This window comes from Cupressus sempervirens, chromosome 3 (genome assembly GCF_028749045.1).
Source record: "Cupressus sempervirens isolate cs-2001-9-10 chromosome 3, ASM2874904v1, whole genome shotgun sequence".
NCBI classification, from domain to species: Eukaryota; Viridiplantae; Streptophyta; class Pinopsida; order Cupressales; family Cupressaceae; genus Cupressus; species Cupressus sempervirens.
Window position 1 is genome coordinate 549,019,581 of NC_143120.1, and position 18,972 is coordinate 549,038,552.

At 36.6% G+C, this 18,972-nt stretch overlaps 1 protein-coding gene across 3 annotated transcripts in view; it reads right to left on the reverse strand.

The window, feature by feature from the left end:
* Positions 1–18,972, reverse strand: part of CPSF73-II (cleavage and polyadenylation specificity factor 73 kDa subunit-II) — a 231,700-nt gene that overhangs the window by 116,964 nt on the left and 95,764 nt on the right. For all 3 annotated transcript variants that reach the window (XM_089820839.1, XM_089820841.1, XM_089820840.1), the window contains exon 9: positions 17,146–17,211. In XM_089820839.1, coding sequence (XP_089676965.1) covers positions 17,146–17,211 — 66 coding nt within the window. The remainder of the gene's footprint in view (positions 1–17,145; positions 17,212–18,972) is intronic.

The window sequence follows — 18,972 nt, forward strand, 5'->3', positions numbered from 1 at the left end:
CAGACTAATCACTAGAATGCAAAGAATAGTAGACACAAGCTAGTGATGTTGTTGAGGAGTTCTGAGACCTAGTGTAGCTCTCGCAGCATTGCAAGACTAGGAAAAAATTTCAACAGTTTTCTTCATGACACCTCCTGATTTTACATAAATGGCTCACATGTAGACATCCACCAATGCACCGCACCTTGCATAGGAGAATTTTGAGCAAAAAATTATTCCTCTGAATGACCTCCAATTATCATAAATCTATTTCTATTTCTCCCAACTAGAAATGACTATTGCACTCAACTCCAACACTCTTTGATGCTGAACATTGTTTTATTAAAATTCTGGAATTTCAGACAGCAATATTCATGTATTAGATATTTCCTAAGATATTCATGATAAGAGATTTCCTCAAAGACCAACTAGAATGGTATGGAGTAGTTCAGCATGCACAAAGGATTGTTAAAGGGTGGAAAGATAACGTGTACGAACACGTGAGGGTCAGCTTGAAAAGTACAGAAGATAAGAACATGATAGTAAGGAACAAATGGTTTCTCAAAGGCGCACACATTTATATTGATGAAGACCTCACTATTGGCCAGCAAGAAGAGAGAAGGAAAGAATGGGAAAAAATAAAGGCAGCAAGAGAGAACAGAAAGTGGGCATGGTTTCAACATGATAAGGCCCAAATCAGTGAAAAAATGGAGCATAAGGAATAGGAATTTGGGACCCCCTAGGAGCACTTGAATATAGTTAGTTGGAATTGTAGAGGTTACCCTTGGAGAAGAGGACCTGGTTTAGGGCCCATAGCTAAAGGCAAAGACATTATCTTACTCATGGAGACACATGAGCACGATGGATGTAAAGTTCAAAAATTTGAAGGCTACAAAAGGATTTCAGTTTGGAATGAAAGAACTGAGAGTGGCAAAGGACATGGGGGAATCACTATTCTAATTAAGGAGTCATGGAGCAGATTCATAAGTTTAGAAAAGGAAGACCAAAACACACAATGTATGTGGTTGAAAATTCATGAAAATCAGGCTACAATAAGGGTTGCTGCTTGTTGCTTGTTGCTTGCTACTTTGCACTGAAAGGATCAAAAACTTATAAGAAGAAAAGCTTAGATCGTGAGGATCCTTACTCATCCTTGAAAAAAGATATATCTGCTTTCAACACGATGGGGGGAGTTCTTCTACTCGGTGACTTCTATGCCAAGATAGCAAATAACCAAGCCCTCAATTTGGAGAGTAGCTATAGAAAAGAAGAGACCCGTTATGGTTAGAAGAAGAGAATGATCAGAATTGGAGAAGAGCATCTAGGGACAATGAAGGCAATATAAATCACTACAGGACAGAACAATTGAGTTTATGCAGTTTACATAATATGGTCATATGTAGCGGTATGAAAATGTGGCCAAAATCAGGATTAATTTCGTGCAAAACCTACAATGGGCAAAGTGTCGTTGATTATATTATATGCTCCAAAGACCACATCACAAGAATAAAAGAGAGAGATAAAAGTGCCCTGTAGAACTAAAATCAGACCACAATCCAATTTTCCTAAAACTGGTATATCACGAGAAGGAACAGCAAGGAGAAGAAATCCAGACCAAACAAAAAGGATCCCCCCACAAGGCAGAATCCTAATGAACCAGGAAAATGAGAATTTTTTTAAGGAGGCCCTTACAAGGCTGATTGAGAGTCCAAGAAATAATGTAGATCACACCTAACAGCAAATAGTAAGCAAGGACACCTTAGTTTCTCTAATCCACAAGGCCTTAGAGAAGTGTAAAAGGACCAAACCCAAGAGAGAGGCTGAAAACTCTTTTCTAGCCAATACTTGGTTTGATGAAGATTGCAAGTTAGCAAAGAGAAATTTGAGAAGGAAAATGGATAAAGAAAGCAAAAAAGAGTACGAACAATTGCTGAGAAAGAAAAAAGATTCTTGTGTGAGAAAAAGAAGGATGGGGTTGATTGCCTTCGGTAAACAAAATCCCAAGAAGTTCTAGAAAGAGTTGCAGCAAAAAAGAAGGAAAACTGATAACAATATTTCAGGGTTCAATGGCTTGAATATGCAAAGCAGCTATATGAGCGAAAGAATGACAAGCACGAACCTCTTGCAATCAAGACCACAAAATAACTTTTCACTATTGAAGACATTTTCCAAGGCATTTAAAGACTGGCAGGGGGAAAGGCACAAGATATAGATGGGCTGCAAGCTAAGCATCTAAAGTGAGGCAGCAAGATTTTAGCACCTCATATATGTTGCATCTGTTACAATCGTAAATGGCAAAATACTTCGTTAATTAAACAGAGATCAAAATGATCTATATATACAAAAGGAGAGTCGAATAGAATAGAAACATTCTATTCTAGACTACACCTAAATATTAGAAAACATTCTAATATTTACAATAAGCTACAATAGTGAGCATTAAAGATTATTCTAATACCCCCCCTTAATGCTCAATCTATTTACTACACCAATAGATCCCCTGAATTTAACAAATTTGTCAGGACCAAGAGGTTTTGTGAAAATATCTGCTGGTTGCTCTGAGGTAGGGACATAGAGTAACTGAATAGAGCCGTCTTCTACTAACTGTCTGATATAATGGCAATGAAGTTCTATGTGCTTGGTTCGTTCATGAAACACTGGGTTTTTGGCAAGTTTGAGTACTGCCTAATTGTCTGAAAACAACGAAGTCGGACCTGCTTGAGGAATATGCATATCTGCAAGCATCTGACGGAGCCAAACTGCTTCACAAGCTACCTTGACAGCTCCTATATATTCTGCTTCTGTAGAGGAGAGTGCATGTGCCTGTTGCTTCTTACTGGTCCAGGTAACTGCTGCAGATCCGATACTGAACAGATAGCCAAAAGTAGATTTCCTGTCATCAACTGAGCCGGCCCAATCGGAATCGGTGAATCCATTGAGCTGAGGAGTGGTACTCCTTGTGTAAAGAAGACCAAAATCTGAAGTACCATGTACATAGCGTAACACACGTTTTGCTGCAATCCAATGATCAGTCTTAAGATTCGTCATGAACCGTGAGATGTAGTTGACTGCAAAACTGAGATCAGGTCTAGTAGTAGTAAGGTAGATGAGACTACCTACCAACTGCCTGAAGAGTGTTTCATCTACAGGAGGAGAATTAGATTGTGCGGACAATTTCAGACCAATTTCCATAGGAGTGGAGGCAGGTTTGCAACCCTGCATTTGAAACCTGTCAAGCAAATTTCTGGCATATTTGGACTGAGACAAAAAAATACTATTGTTAGTCTGCCAAACCTCAATACCTAAACAATAATGAAGCAATCCGAGATCGGTCATATCAAAAGTTCTGCATAGATCTTGTTTGATATCTAAAATCAAATGCTCTGAGCTCCCAGTAATGATCAAATCATCCACATAGACAACAAGAAAAAGAATATCATTACCAGAGTGTTTAATATATAGATTACTGTCTGACGGGCTGCGCTGAAATCCCTTATTAACCAAGTACTGATCAATCTTTATGTACCAAGCTCGAGGGGCCTGTTTAAGACCATAGATGGCCTTCTGGAGTCTACATACTTTTGGTTCTGAACCGGCAACCTTGAAACCTGGGGGCTGCGTCATGTAGACTTCTTCCTGTAATTCACCATTAAGAAAAGCACTCTTTACATCCATCTGATGAACTTTCCAACCATACTGAGCTGCAATAGCAAGAAGAATGCGAATAGTGCTCATCTTGGCTGTCGGCGCAAAGGTCTCCTCATAGTCAATGCCTTCGCGCTGGGTGAATCCTGGAGCAACAAGTCTGGCTTTGTATTTGTCCAAGGTACCATCTGCATGGTACTTGACCTTATAGACCCATTTACAGCTAATGGGTTTCTTCCCTGGAGGAAGATCTGAAAGAACCCAGGTGTGATTCTTTTGAAGACTCTAAAGCTCAGCATCCATTGCTTGTTCCCATTCTGGAATTCCTTTGGCCTCTGCATATGTCTGGGGCTCAGGGATACTATGGATGTTGGCCATAAGTGCAACATTAACTGTGTTGTGCTGAATGCTCGTTTTTCTGGAGGTTCTACCCTCAATGAGTTCATCTGGACGAAGATCACTAATCGTTTGAGCCCACCATTTTGGCCGTAAAGTAGAGGAGCCAATATTAGATGTTGTTGGAATAGTTGGATGAGGAACAGGAGCAAGAGTTGTATTATCTGGAGGTGGCTGAGGTGGTGTATCAGTAGTATCAGATGACTCGTATAAAATAGAAGGACTCAAGTCAGAGATTGCTGAAGATTGAATCTCGAAATGTGGTGAGGAGGCAGAGAGCTGAAATGGTCCGAGTTCCTCATCAAATACAACATCACGGCTGAAGATTAAACGATCAGTGTTTACATCAATTAGTCTATAGGCCTTATGTGTGGGACTGTATCCTGTAAACATGAGTTTCTGGCTTTTGGAATCCAACTTAGTGCGTTTGGCATCAGGAATCCACACATATGCTAGAGAGCCAAAAACTTTCAAATGGTTGATCCTAGGTTTACGACCAGACCAGGCTTCCTTAGGAGTCTTATGGTTAACTGCAAAGGTGGGTGACCGATTAAGAAGGTAGACAGCGGTGGATACTGCTTTTGCCCAATATTTTCTGGGAACATTTCTATGTTCTAGCATAGCCCTAGCCATTTCTGTGATGGTACGATTTCGACGCTCTACAACACCATTTTGCTGAGGGGTGTGAGGTGTGGTGAACTGACGTCTAATGCCATGAGTAGTACAGAAGGCAGAGAAAACAGAAGAACAAAATTCCCCCCCATTATCGGTCCTAAGAGTACGGATGGGGAAACCAAACTCTTTTTCTACTAGGGCTTTAAACTGCTGAAATACAAGAAAAGCATCTGATTTTTGCTTAAGAAAATATACCCACATTTTGCGACTGAAATCATCCACAAAGAGTAAGAAGTACCTGTTCCCAGTAACAGAAGGAGTATTCATAGGACCACATACATCAGCGTGGACCAGCTGGAGTACTTTAGATGCCCGCCATGATTCACCATCCTTAAATGGTGTCCTATGTTGCTTCCCTGCTTGGCAAGCTCCGCAAACGGGATGGTTCTGGGTCTGGATATCAGGTAGGCCATGGACTAAATTATCCCGAGCAAGATGTGCTAGATATTGAATGTTCAGGTGACCGTATCGTTGATGCCAAAGATTGCTGAGTACGGATGATTTGGCGATGAAGGCAAGCTCAAGGGAATCGCTTGAATCTACAAGCCGATAAATACCATGATCCTCAAGACCAACAGCAAGTGTAGTGCGAGAAGCACGATCAATAATCAAACACTTATTTCCACTGAAAATGACATCCAACTGAGGGGAGTGCTTTATAATCTGACTGACTGACAAAAGATTATGTTTCATGCCAGGAACATAACAAACATTGAGGAACATGAGTCTTTTTCCTCCGGACTGAATCTGAACATTGCCCTTGCCGACAATATTGTATTCTTCGCCGCCTCCAAAGATTACTGAGTCTAAATAGGGAGTGAATTCAACAAACCAATCACGCCTGTGAGTGAAATGTCGAGAGGCACCGGAGTCTATGTACCAAGCAGAAGATTTCACATGATTTGTAGGTATGCTGGCCATAAAGGCATGGTAGATAGATTCTTTCTGCTCTGAGTGTTGAGCATCATTGGCTTGTCTGTTAATTGACTTTGACTTCTGATGCTGCTGATACAGATGGTCATAATATGCGAATATCTCAAATGGCACAAACTTCGAGGTGAGAAGATGAATGACCTAGAAAAAACGGAGTACACAGACAAGAGCTCGAAAAACCCAAAAATAATACGTTGTCAGAATTTGGATCTGCTGGCTCGAAAATCGAGGCACAAAAATCGAGACACCCACAAAAATCTGACGAAGACCCATTTGAGATCTCAAAAAACCCACCAAGAATATGTGATCAGAATTTTTTTTGAACCAAAAAAGTAGGGTTTTCGAAAAAAACTTTACCCGACTGGAGAGAAAGTTTCAACTATGGCAGATCTGTGCAAAAACTTGCAGAAAACGACCCAGACCAGTCGGATTTGAAAGGTGACGCAAGCTGCCTATATACCACCAAAATACTGCACCAAAAAACCAGACACGATTTGGAAAATTCGCGTCAAAAAACAGACACGAAAAAAATCGCGTTTTTGTTCTCAGTCGTTTCCAGAAACCAGTAGAACCCAGAGTTGCAGCAATGAACCACGAACCAGGCAGCATTCGAGTTGCAGACAAAATTGGTGATATGTGTCCAAAAAAAAACTAGCTGAATCTATTACAGGTGCCTTATTTGATTACAAATCGCCATGATTTAAACAGATGATAAAAAACAGAAACCCTAGACGGTTTTTTTTTTTTTTTTTGAACAATCAGAAATAATTCCGAAAAATCTTTAACAAATAATTTCAATAGAAATTATAAATTTTCCGGAAAAATTTGAAGCATTTGCTCTGATACCATGTTACAATCATAAATGGCAGAATACTTCGTTAATTAAACAGAGATCAAAATTATCTATATATACAAAAGGAGAGTCGAATAGAATAGAAACATTCTATTCTAGACTACACCTAAATATTAGAAAACATTCTAATATTTACAATAAGCTACAATAGTGAGCATTAAAGATTATTCTAATAGCATCTTCAATGAAGTCAGCAAAGAGGGTTTCCCTAAAAACTGGACAACCAGCTTGATGATCCCTCTCCATTAAAGCGGAGATACAAATAATCCATCAAACTATCGCACCATAATGATCAATCCCCTCTTGGGGAAGCTCTTGGGCAGCATGGTGGAACGCAAAATCAGAAAATGGGCAGAATCAAAGAATAAAATAGCTAAGGGGCAGGCAGGTTTCAGACCTAAACATTCCACTATCCACCATGGTGCAACACTAAGATTCTTGGTTGAAAATATATGGAACACACAAGATGCAAAGGCTTTTTCCTACCTCGTTGACTTTAAAAAGGCCTTTGACACAGTGCCACAAGACAAACTTTGGTTGAGAAAGGAAGAGCTACAAATCCCAATTGAACTTAGAGCTGCAACACACAGACTATATGAGCAGGTAATGGCTAAAATCAGAACCATGGAGGGGATATCAGAGAACTTTGGCAGCGATATAGTTGTTAAACAAGGTTGCCCCCTCTCTCCTACCTTGTTTGGGTTATATATTGACAAGTTAGAAGAATGTCTAGATAAGAATAATGGCGATGGGGTTCAACTAGCTAACTATGTGATAAACCTTCTCCTATATGCTAATGATCTCATTCTGATTGCTAAAACAATAGATGGACTGAGGGAGCACTTGACGTCTTTTGTCATCTGGTCGAGATGCAGGTGAACACTATCAAAACAAAAGTGATGATTTTCTCTCTGAAACGGACCAAGAAACAACAAAACAGTTTTATTTTTTAGGGCAGCCCTTTAGAGAGAGTGGACGAATAAAAATATCTTGGCATCAACTTTCAGAACAAGCTCATCTGGGAAACATGTAGAACAAGAAGAATTCAGGGAGGATGTAAAGCATTATACTCACTTAAGAATAGATGCAGGAATGTAGAACTATGGGACTGGAAAACCAAAAAGATGCTCTTCGGGTTGTTGGTCATTCTGGTAACTCTTTATGGGTATGAGATTTGGGGCAGCAGCTTATCAGCTTAGAAATGGAGACAAGTGGAAAGAATTCAAAAGCATTTAATCACCAACAGTCTCAAAATTAAGTCAACAGTTCCCTACAGGATCCTATTGGCGGAAACAGGTATGCTTTTCGTAGAGGCTTCAGCTATGGACTGGTTATCATGCTATTTAAAGAAAACTCAAGGTATGGAAGTGCATCGCTTGCCCAAACTGATCATAGAGAAAAAATTCGATAGAAGAAAGAACATGTGGATGAAACAAAATACCAAGTGGATGGAAAAATGGAATATTAGTATGCATGAATGCCCAGATAACATTGATGGAATAAAAAAGTTTACATAAGAAAAATTCAAGAGCCTCCAATGGACAAATCAAAATGGGTGCAAAAAAGAATATTTTATTAGAGAATTTAACCCAATGAGAGATCTTGAAGAGAAGGCATACGTAGGAGCAAATATCAGCTAGAAAGCCAAAATGATCATAGTGCAACTTAGAACAAGCTCACATTAGTTGAGGTGTGAAATCGGGAGATGGATGACTCCAAAAGAGGAACAGGAAGAGAGAGTCTGTCTATTTTGTAGCATGGGAGTGGTGGAGATAGAGTGACATTTGATCATAGACTGCCTAACCTACAATGACATCCACTCCAGCTATGGTGATATTTTAGAAACAAGCAACCTAGCTACTCTTTTTGAGGAAATGCAGCTTGGCAGGTCAGCAAACTTAGTGGTCAACATTCATTGTCAAAGATCAGATCTAAGGAAACAACGACAAAAGAGCTAAGATTCTGGGTGTTGGTTGTTTCTAGGTGGTCCCATAGGTTCCTTGGGCCTTGTGGATGTTATTAAAATCTTTCATTCATTCATTCAATCAGCCCTCACTAATATCAATAACCACAATAGCATCTATTGCTTGATAATAAAGTCGATAAAATAGTCAAACCCAAATTTATAAATATTAATCACTACTTTTACTAGTTCATGGCTCATTTTATATTACGACAAGAAGAATTAAAACCATATAACATTTAATATGGAGGGATCGCTCACGATAAAATCAAAATCGTAATCTCTACTTTCCCACCAATAAGTTGACTTAGAAAATATGTCTTTCAAGTCCACGGCGATAAGAGTATAACCACAATGTTTTTTCTTCAGCATGCTCCCATGGACTACAATCTTTCCCAACCTTTGGAATTATTTAATCCTAGCTTACCGCAGTTCAAGACTCTCCAATATTTAATCTCGAACCCACTACAAATAACACGGCTCTTCTTATTTAATTATTATCGCTCATATGATCGGGAGAGTGACCAATGAGTTCCAAAACTAATACATTTCCCACAAGCTTTCCTAGATATTCATCAACCAAAGGTTTCTGATTTATTTACTAGCATTTGCATCTAAAGGAGGTACAATAATTAATCCGGTAGAGATATAAAACTGGTATTTCATTGCTCCTAAACCTCATTGAGATAGATTGAATAATCCAATAACACATGGAGAAGAAATAGTTTGTGTTTTACGTGCTTTCAATTGTCATAGTTGCAAAGAAATTTCAACACAAGAGTTGAAAATGCTTCTAATTTCCAACTCTAGTAAACAATCTATCTAATTTATTACAACTTTTTTTTTAAATAATTTTTTGACTTCTTAAAAAATAAGATTCTCCAATTAATAGAATTAAAAATAGGGAACAGCTACATTGACCAAGAGCAAACATAATACTTAGTTGCAAATATTTTGAGGTTTTGAAAATTAAGATTTTAATCATAGTTCCAAGAATCACGGCGATTCATGCGATTCACGCGATTCGGCGATTCGATTCAAGCCAAACGATTTTTTGTGAATTGGTGAATCGAATCAGCGATAAAGGGTTTATGAAATAAGTTACTCACTAAATTTCAAGGGTTTTTTAAATTTTCCAATTCATGGCCAATTCGATTCCGATTCATGGCCAATTCACGATTTGATTCGGCCTTGCCGATTCCGATTCTTGTTACTTTGATTTTAATATATAAAACTATCATGGAGGACTTTTGGGAAAGACTGAAGCATATAGTACTTGTCAAATAGATTTTAGAGACACTCATAAAGAAATGAAATATGTATTTTAGACAAGTGAATGATTGGAGCAGAATGAGCCCCAAGGTTAGTTTAGAGTAGATTCATAGTTTCAAAATAATTTGCATTTATTTATGTTTAAATTTTCATATTTTAAAATCATTTATTCAAATTACAAATAATTACTATTAAAAATATGATCATTGCAAAGTCTGTTTTTAACTTCCAATATACTTTGAAAACTATAATTTTGCTATCATATTATCAAATTGCTCAATAATTATCATAATTAATTACAAATTTTTAACAACATTCTTAATATACAAATTGACATAGATTTGTATTACTATTATATTTGAAATTAGTTTTAAGAAAATTGCATACTCTAGTTGAACTAAATTAACCAAATACAACTTCTAATTTAAATGTGTATTCTTTAGAATAATCACTTCTAATTTAAGAGTAATTATGGAAGATGTAGATAAATATTGTTTGTCTTTTCTTTTGCTTCCTCTTGTTGGTCTTCTTCTTTTGCACCTTCTTCTTTTGCTTCATATATCTGAATGATAAGTCAAATTATTCCAATCCTTCATCTCTATGAACAACATCAAAATATTATTCATTCTCATAAGAGGTGTTCTTGTGAATTACTCCTTGTGAAACATGGGCCAATGAGTTTGACTCAAAATTACACAATTCAATTCAATTCAATTCAGAACACAACAATATTTGATTTCTTAAAACATTTTTAATCCTTGTGAAATTCTTTATTTATTTTAATTTTTATTGCATGTACGATTCTAATCCGTTTTGCTTAACATTTTTATTCATCCTAATGATGGACAAGCAATATGATTCCATGCATTCATATGAAATATGAAATTTCCATACATTCATATGAAATATGAAATATGAGACACAATCAAATCGAATGAGAACAAATGAATATTCACATAGATTGTTAAACTCTGAGCATTAGAACAATTCCTCTTTCACTTTTCTTGTGTTAAGATCACATTCCCTGTTCATTGCAGGTACCATATTGGAGTTTTGGGAGTGACTGCAGCAATGGTAACTATAGTACTTTTGTACCTCAGATCAAAGTCAAAGCGGAACACATAATATCATGGATTACGTAAGGAAAGAGATCACAACGCAGAGGCAGAACGTAAGATAGGAATCTCCCATTTTTCTTCCATGAATTGAAAGAAGCCACAATTTTTTCTCAGCAAGGAGAACAAGCTGGGAAACGGAGGCTGTAGATCAGTTTACATGGGTTGCCTGAAAGACGGCTGACTTGTAGCTCTAAAGAGACTTAACCAGGACAACACCAAAAGGGTCGAACATTTCCTTAATGAAATAGAGATCCTCTCATCACTCCTCCAAATTCACTAGTACAAAAATCCAAGTTCAGCTCATCACAAGTTTGAATCTCACCAGCTACTGACCACCCCTGTAACAATATCACCTTACAATTGCAAGGCTTCCCTTTACAACCTTCCTCCACAGTTCGATTCCTTCATTTTCCTTCAATTGAACATGGTCAAATCCTTGGCAAAGAAGATTCCCCAAAACAGTATACAGAAGATGCAGCCACACTTTAAAGGAGGTCAAATGAGAAAATGGAGGAAATGGGTATCCAAAGTGAGAATACCCAATTCCAAAGGCAAAGGCAAGGTTTGGCTGGGATCTTATGATACATCCAAGCAGACAGCCCGTGCTTTTGATTGTGCAGTGTATTGCCTCAGAGGATTGAATGTCAATTTCAATTTCCCCGGCTCTGTATGGGAAATTCCGTCGGCCTCCTCGCTATCTCCTCCTCAAATTCGAGTTGTAGCATCCAGATTCGTCATAGAATAATTTTGGCACCCACTGGAGTACAACACATTTTCTAGCTCACAAATCGGGGTTTTGCGTAGAAAGCGAGGAGAGTACGAAGGAGCAGAATTGGATATTGTTGGATTCACTTCTGGAAGAAGCTGAGAGCGAGCAGTCTTCATCAAATTTAGATTGCCTTCCTTCATTTGGGGAAATTGATTTTGTTTTGCTAGAGTAAAAAATAGGGAGGCCTTTTTCTATACCTTCAGGAGTCTAGTGCATCCAATTTCCCTTCCTTCAGGTTGCCTAGGATTAGCTATAATGACAGCCTCTGTCAAAACTTATTGGGATTCTCTGTAAATATTCACCGTTGTGCTCAATATTCAGAGTAGTTGGGGTTCCCTCTGAAGATCTAGGAACTTAACGGATTGGATTAATTCAAGCAAACAAAATAGCAGGGCTTTTATGTTGCTCTTCTAATAAATTCCAGTTCTTTATTTTTCGGAATTTAACTCTGTATTAGTCTATATTTTCTCATAAGAATCTTGTATAAGAATATTGTATAAAAATGAGACAATTAATACTCATTACATCTGATAAGAATCTTGTATAAGAATTTCCTTGCAACCCTATTTACAATACCAATTCAAAAACGAATGCTGGGTTGTACCCCTAGATTTTCTGGTTTGGGATAGCAGTCCTGTATAGACAGGCAAGAAATTTTAGAGGAGACAGATTGGATTCTGCTTGACTCATTTGTTTAAGATAGTAAGAGCAACACCTCTCTAAGTGTTGAGGATTTTCTCCCACCAAGCAATAATGCAAAGGACATTGATAATTTTACTGAAATGAAATCAAAAAGGGATTTTTCTCCAGGAAATGGCGAGAAAAATGGTGGGATTTCACATTAGCTAACGGATATTTGTCAGGACAAATGTTGATCCAGAGTACCATCAATCTTACAGATGGTCGTCGAAGTGACTTTGATGTCGAATTTGGAACACCACCGACCATGCGTGAGACATTACAATTCCCCAAAGGTGATTTCACCATAAATAGCCTATCGGCTAAATATGCTCTTCCCTTTTTTGTGTTGCCTAAGTCCACAGCAAATACATTATGAATTTGTGTTGTCTTAAGTATTACGAGTTTCAATGTTATTCCTTCACTTTAACTTTTCTGACGACTAAATATTGAATTGATGCAACTCTTTATTTTCCAAAACATATGACTTTGCATGTTTGTTCACTTCATGTATTGATTTACTTTAACTAATATGTCAATGGCATAAATCTTTAATAAATAATGTTATTTCCAACTCACCAGTCTTTCAATCCATCCAAAGATTTTTACTTTCTGTATTTTTGTCTCTGATAAAACTTCACAGGCTGGCAGGAAATCCAGCTCTAATACCACTGTAATATCCTGGGCGGATACTATTTTCCAAATTCCTCACACCAATTTTCTCAGAAAATATAAACAGCTAATTCATGCAATAACTTTGAGTTTTAACCAACAAAAGTACCATTAAATTCTAGATTTAAATGTCCCAAATATGTTATTGCATTTCAAATTTCAGCAGTACATATAAATAACCAGCACGTGATTTTTCCAAATGAATTATCACAATCAAATCCTTCAGTAGAATAACAATCAGCTCCAATTGTAAATATGGAAAATAGCAGTCAGATTGGCGAATAAGAAATAAAGTTCAAGCATAAGTGAGACACCTGATATGATGTCTCCCATGGGCAATGGGTTTCTGGTCACTGTCTACCAGTTAGAGGGTTTTTGTCCTTAAAGATGGCTGAAGCTGAGCTTCTGAATCTTCAAGAGAAGAAAATCACAAATCTAATCCAATATCCACGCATACCCAAAATGAATTCCTTCTTTTAAGGATCCGCCATGTGACTCTTCAGCTTCCCATTTTGTCTTTCATCCTCTTCCCCTTTTGTCACCTTTGTCCCCTTTTAATTAGAATGACTTTTAAATATTTTGCATTCAGTTCCAAACAAGTCACTTTTTAATTATTTCATGAGTTGAACTTATAATTTTCTGATGTCCCAAAAAAGGGACATTACATAATCCCTATATATCAAGAAGGAATTTATACTTAATTCATTGTTTCAGCTGTTGCAATTTCCAATCTTTTTATTCCTTCTATCCACTAAAGTCAAGGCATTATATAAGCACCATTCTGATTTTCTGAATTGTATACATGATGTTCAAACTTTAGATATCCAGTCATATGGTATGATTACCGTCAGTCACAATGTCTCCTTGATTGTGTGAAGTCAAGATAAATTATATGAAGGGGAATATATTATGAAAACATTAAACAAAATCAATATAAATCATAATATTCAGAACCATTCATATTCAAGTGTACCCCAAGAGCTTGACAAAATGTCAAACATCCAAAATTGAAAGAAAAACATATCAGAATTAGCAGGATTTCTCACACAAACTACAATGAATTTATGATGATAAAGTTTGTTATATAATTTTAAACCGATAATGACAATTGCAATATCTGATACACAACTATGGCACATACAATGGAAAATATCTTTTGACAATCGTGCAGACAATTGCTGTGTGTGTGTGTATTGCTGTTTTTGACGAAGCACTGCATGTATACAAAGTCTAATGTAATATCACTGTAGTGATCCAGTTATTGTCTCTGATTTGCAATTGTATACTTGCCACTATAAGGCTGGCTGTGTCTGATGTAACAGTAAATATATGCACTGGAGATGCAGGCAGTCAACAAATCTTTATATTCTTCCACCAAAGGTGTCATAAGGCAATGCGCTCTAAACAGTGCAATCCATAAAGGATAATAAAAAAAATTATGACAATATTTGATGATGATTATGGAGTGAATTTGAACTTCATCTTATATCTTGCAATTATCAAATGGTTTCATCTCTTGATGATTTAAGAGATGTATGTTTCCATTCCATACCTCTTCAATCATAAATTGGTTTTTCATGCAAAATATACCTGTGTTATTAGTCTATTATACTAATCAACTTATTTAGTTGATCATGTTATTCAAATCATTGACTTAACTTAGTCGAACCAAATATTAACTTTAATCTGATTTATGACTTTTATAGCCGATTGGCTAATATGAGAGTGTAATGATGAGGGTGACAATGCAATATAAGTGGAATATGGAGATGGGTGGGCCTAGCCAACCATCATGTCACTAATCCTTCATGAAGTCAGTAAGGTTTCTGTACCCTTTAAGAGTGATCAAATGATGGATCACTTTTAGATAGTATCATAACAATACAGGCTGCATCTAGTGTTAATAAACTAATGATGGACTAACTGCACCAATCATCGTATAATCAGGAACCTTGCAATGGTTCACTTATTTCTAAATATATTACACAGTTTTTGTACAAGTGACAAGGTCTGCCACCTCTCGTCATAATATTCACTTTGTTCATGAAGAATGCAAGTAATTTGAAATTAAGGACATCACACGTGAATACATGGTTACTCTTTTCCATCATGTGTAAGAATATTTCATAATGCAAATGAAGTCATTGAATTGCTCCACAATATCTGACATGGAATACAAGGAGGGAGTAGCATGGGTGGATGATACACTAGTCCATCACTTTGAAAGAGAAAATACAATAAAATATGAAGAGTTGGGTGTAAAGAAGACAAATTTAGGTGATGAAGACAATATGAAGGTCATCTTGGTCAGTGACAACTGAGAACCCATACTAAAGGCGGCTGCATTCAAATTATTCATGGAATATAAGAACATCTTCACCTATACATATGAGGACCTTACGGGAATACCACCAGAACTCTGCGTATACAGGATTTTCCTCCTTCCCAATGTGCAACCAAAATGGAACTCTACAAAATGAAAAGAGAACTATGCCACCAGGGCACGAGGAGATTGAGAAAATGTTAGATGCGGGCATAATTTTTGAAGTAGACACGAGCAAGTGGGTTTCACAAATTACAAACCAAATCAGAATATGTGTGAACTTCAAGAGCCTAAAAACGATAATGATCAAAGATCTATTCCTAGTCACATTTACCAATATCATATTGGAGGAAATTTTCAGCCATGAGGGGTACTCAGTTATGGATGGACTCTCAAGGTACAACTAAAGAATTATCGCTGAAGAGGACAAACTGAAGGTTAGCTTCATGATAGAAGATGGAGTGTGTGCATACAATAGAAGCCACTAGGCTTACGCAACACTCCAGCAACCTTCCATGAATTATACTACATATTTTTTGAAAATGTCAGTAGAGAATTTCAAATCTTTCCTGAATGAGTGGACAAGGCATTCACCTAATAGTACTTGAGGAATGCATGGAAAAAATGCAGGTTCATGGTGCCAAAAAGGCAAGTTACTCGGTCACATTGTCTGTGAGGTGAGATTAAATACTGACCAAGACAAGGTGAGGGTCATCATTCCATTGGAGGCACCAAAGAATGTTTAGGGATGAAATATTTCCTAGAGCATGTTGACTACTAAATTAAGACTATTTGTTTTCTTAAATTTAAGTATTTTTTAAAACAACAAAAACTTTCCCTTCACCACCTGGAACACTTAGTCGACCAAGGATGTTCGATGAACACTTCAATCACTTCAATCACGTTTGAACATCCCAAGGACAGCCATACATCTCAGAAATGTTGCCTAGTTAATTTTTCCAGTTTAGGGATGAGTCACAAGTTTGAAAAGGATGGACAAGGGACATCATTAGCTGTCTGCCATCTTAGAAACACCATGGTGGATTGGTATGCTGGTTTTAAGGCCAGGGATGCATGCACATGGAATAGAGTTAAAAAAACTCCAAAACCAGAAAAAATAAATTTAGAGGTATCTACCACTGTGTGAAAATTAAATAAATGTTTTTGTGTTCAAATAGGCAAATTCCAAGAAACAAGACGTGATAATGCAAATGTGAGTTTTTTCTAGTGTTTCATAAATAATTGAAATATCAATGGAACTCAAATGTTTAGCCTCCATCAAGAGATTATTTTCAAAAATATATAGTATAAGATGGTATTGTGCATTCGTATATAAATGCATATATATATGATTCAAGAAAGGAAACATCCTTACTAATCTCTGGTTATTTAAGATTATATATGCCACTAATGCTTCTAGATCTAAATTCAAAGATGTGTACAACAATAAATTATACTACAGTCATGTAGAACTCCCAGTGGAAAAAGGTGACATAGACTCATGTTAAAGCTCTAGGGTTTAATGATATTAACAGCTATGCAATTTGTGGAACAGGACTGAAAAAATAAATTGAACTGTATCTCAATGATTTCTATATAGAGTTTTAAATTGCAGTTTATGAGTATAATTACCTATTACATAATAATGCAAGTTAAAGTCGGCCACTGGGGAAGAAATACAAAAACCCAAGTCAAAACAAAGAAATGATCTTCAAAGACATAAATCTTTTCTGGAAGAAATTGCATTTTGCTTGTGTCTCTAAACCCAACGAGGAGATTCTCAAAACAATTTTCTTGAAATAGCATTTTAAGATTACACTAAAAGAAAAGAGGCATTAGCCTACGGACTAATAGCAAAGACATATGTACCTGTGCTCTCCCCAATGCAAAGACTGGAATGAGAACCTTCCCCCCTTCAGCAACACAAGTATGAACCTACATAATAGAAAAATAGAAACAAGTGAAAATAACAGAAGAATATAGTAGTCATATAGCCATAAGACTACAACAAAGACACTGTCTTCGCCAAAAAAACACAAAAAGAGAAACTAACCAAACCCATGCCACGAAAAGTGAAAAATTCAGACTCAAATATTTGCAAGTTTGTGTTAATGAAGATTGATTTTAATACCATAATTAACCAAATACCAAATTTAGTAGTGAATTGATTTTAACACACAAGGAAAGAGTATAAATAGTCTCAAAGCTAAGAAGCTATGCAAACAAATCACAGGTGGAGGGAAAATTCCCAAATTAACTACAGAATTTCCCTTAACAATACAGCAAATCAAAGTTTACTCAAGAAGTATGTGTCTGTGTCCATGTGTATTTGACCATTTGTGCTTGCACCCACACACATGAGCACATGTACAGGTGAAGGTGGCATTTTAGGTTCATGGCAAGCAAGATATCATTTTGTTGTACAAAAAATCACCTTGTATGATCCTCAGTGAGTATTTTTTTTATAATTAACCTATATACAATTCAAACTAGGTGTGAGTGCTCTATACCAGCATGTTTTTTAAACCATACCCCACACATGTGCACACATATACATATGCATGTACATGCATGCATACATTTTACAAATTAATAAAACAACAGTACCAAAGACTTTTTAATTTCTGATTTAGCACCAATCAATAGAATATAGACTGCATGGTAGATTCTCTTAGATTCACTTCATTTGTCAATCTATAAGCACACAAGATGCTTATGATCTAGACATGCTGCCATTTTAGACTTCAAGACAAGGGGACAAGTTGAGTTTTGTCATTTTTTTCTTAAGAAAAATGATGAAAGGGCAGGCTTGACTAGTTTGAGAAATCTTTGGAAATATAGCATGTAGTAGGGCCACTTTTGGCAAGACGTAGATAGGACTTAAGTGTCCATGCCAAGAAACAATCAGCTTGCAAATAAGATAAGATAAAATAAGATAAATTTATTAATGTCCAACAAATGACCTCAAAAGAGGTCAAAGGAGCTGTCCAGCAAAACATAAGGGCCCAGCCCACGGCAAGGGCAGAAAACAATAATCTTTTTGCATTGGAATTATAGAGTGCATGGCAGGGATTGAAAATTGAGATATGGTGAATCCTTGTTCAACCATTAGACAAAGAACCGATATAACCAAGTGTGACAGCCTAGTATGTTTTCACAAAGTTCCACCAGGTTTCTTGATGCAGAGGCGAAGGAACAAGAGACTAAGCTTTTAAGAAGGAGGTATGGGGGGCCATACCATATATATGCTCATACCCGATCAGGCAGAAGAGCATCGAAATCAATAAAATGCTCTGCTTCATTTGGAGTTATGCAATCACACATTAATATTCAATATTCGTTGAATTTGCTTCACATACACAGTTGGCATAGATCAAGACTATCACATTCAGACTGAAATCTGCAATTAGTAATCTTCAAATTCTGAAATTTGAAACTAATCTAAAATAAAAATAATCCACCCTTACATGGTATTAGAGCCATGTTTAGGAAGATCTGATTAGATTTGAGATTGAAGATATCCATAATATAAATTTTGTTTTAAAATCACAACCATTCTTCATAATGACAAGTGGAATCAGAGTTTGGTTCATGAAGTCTCTCTTAGCAACAAAATTTGCATACTTAAAAAAGTATATTTGACAATAATCTACTTCAGAAGAATCAAGCAGATTAATGTTTGACTGAGTTTAATTA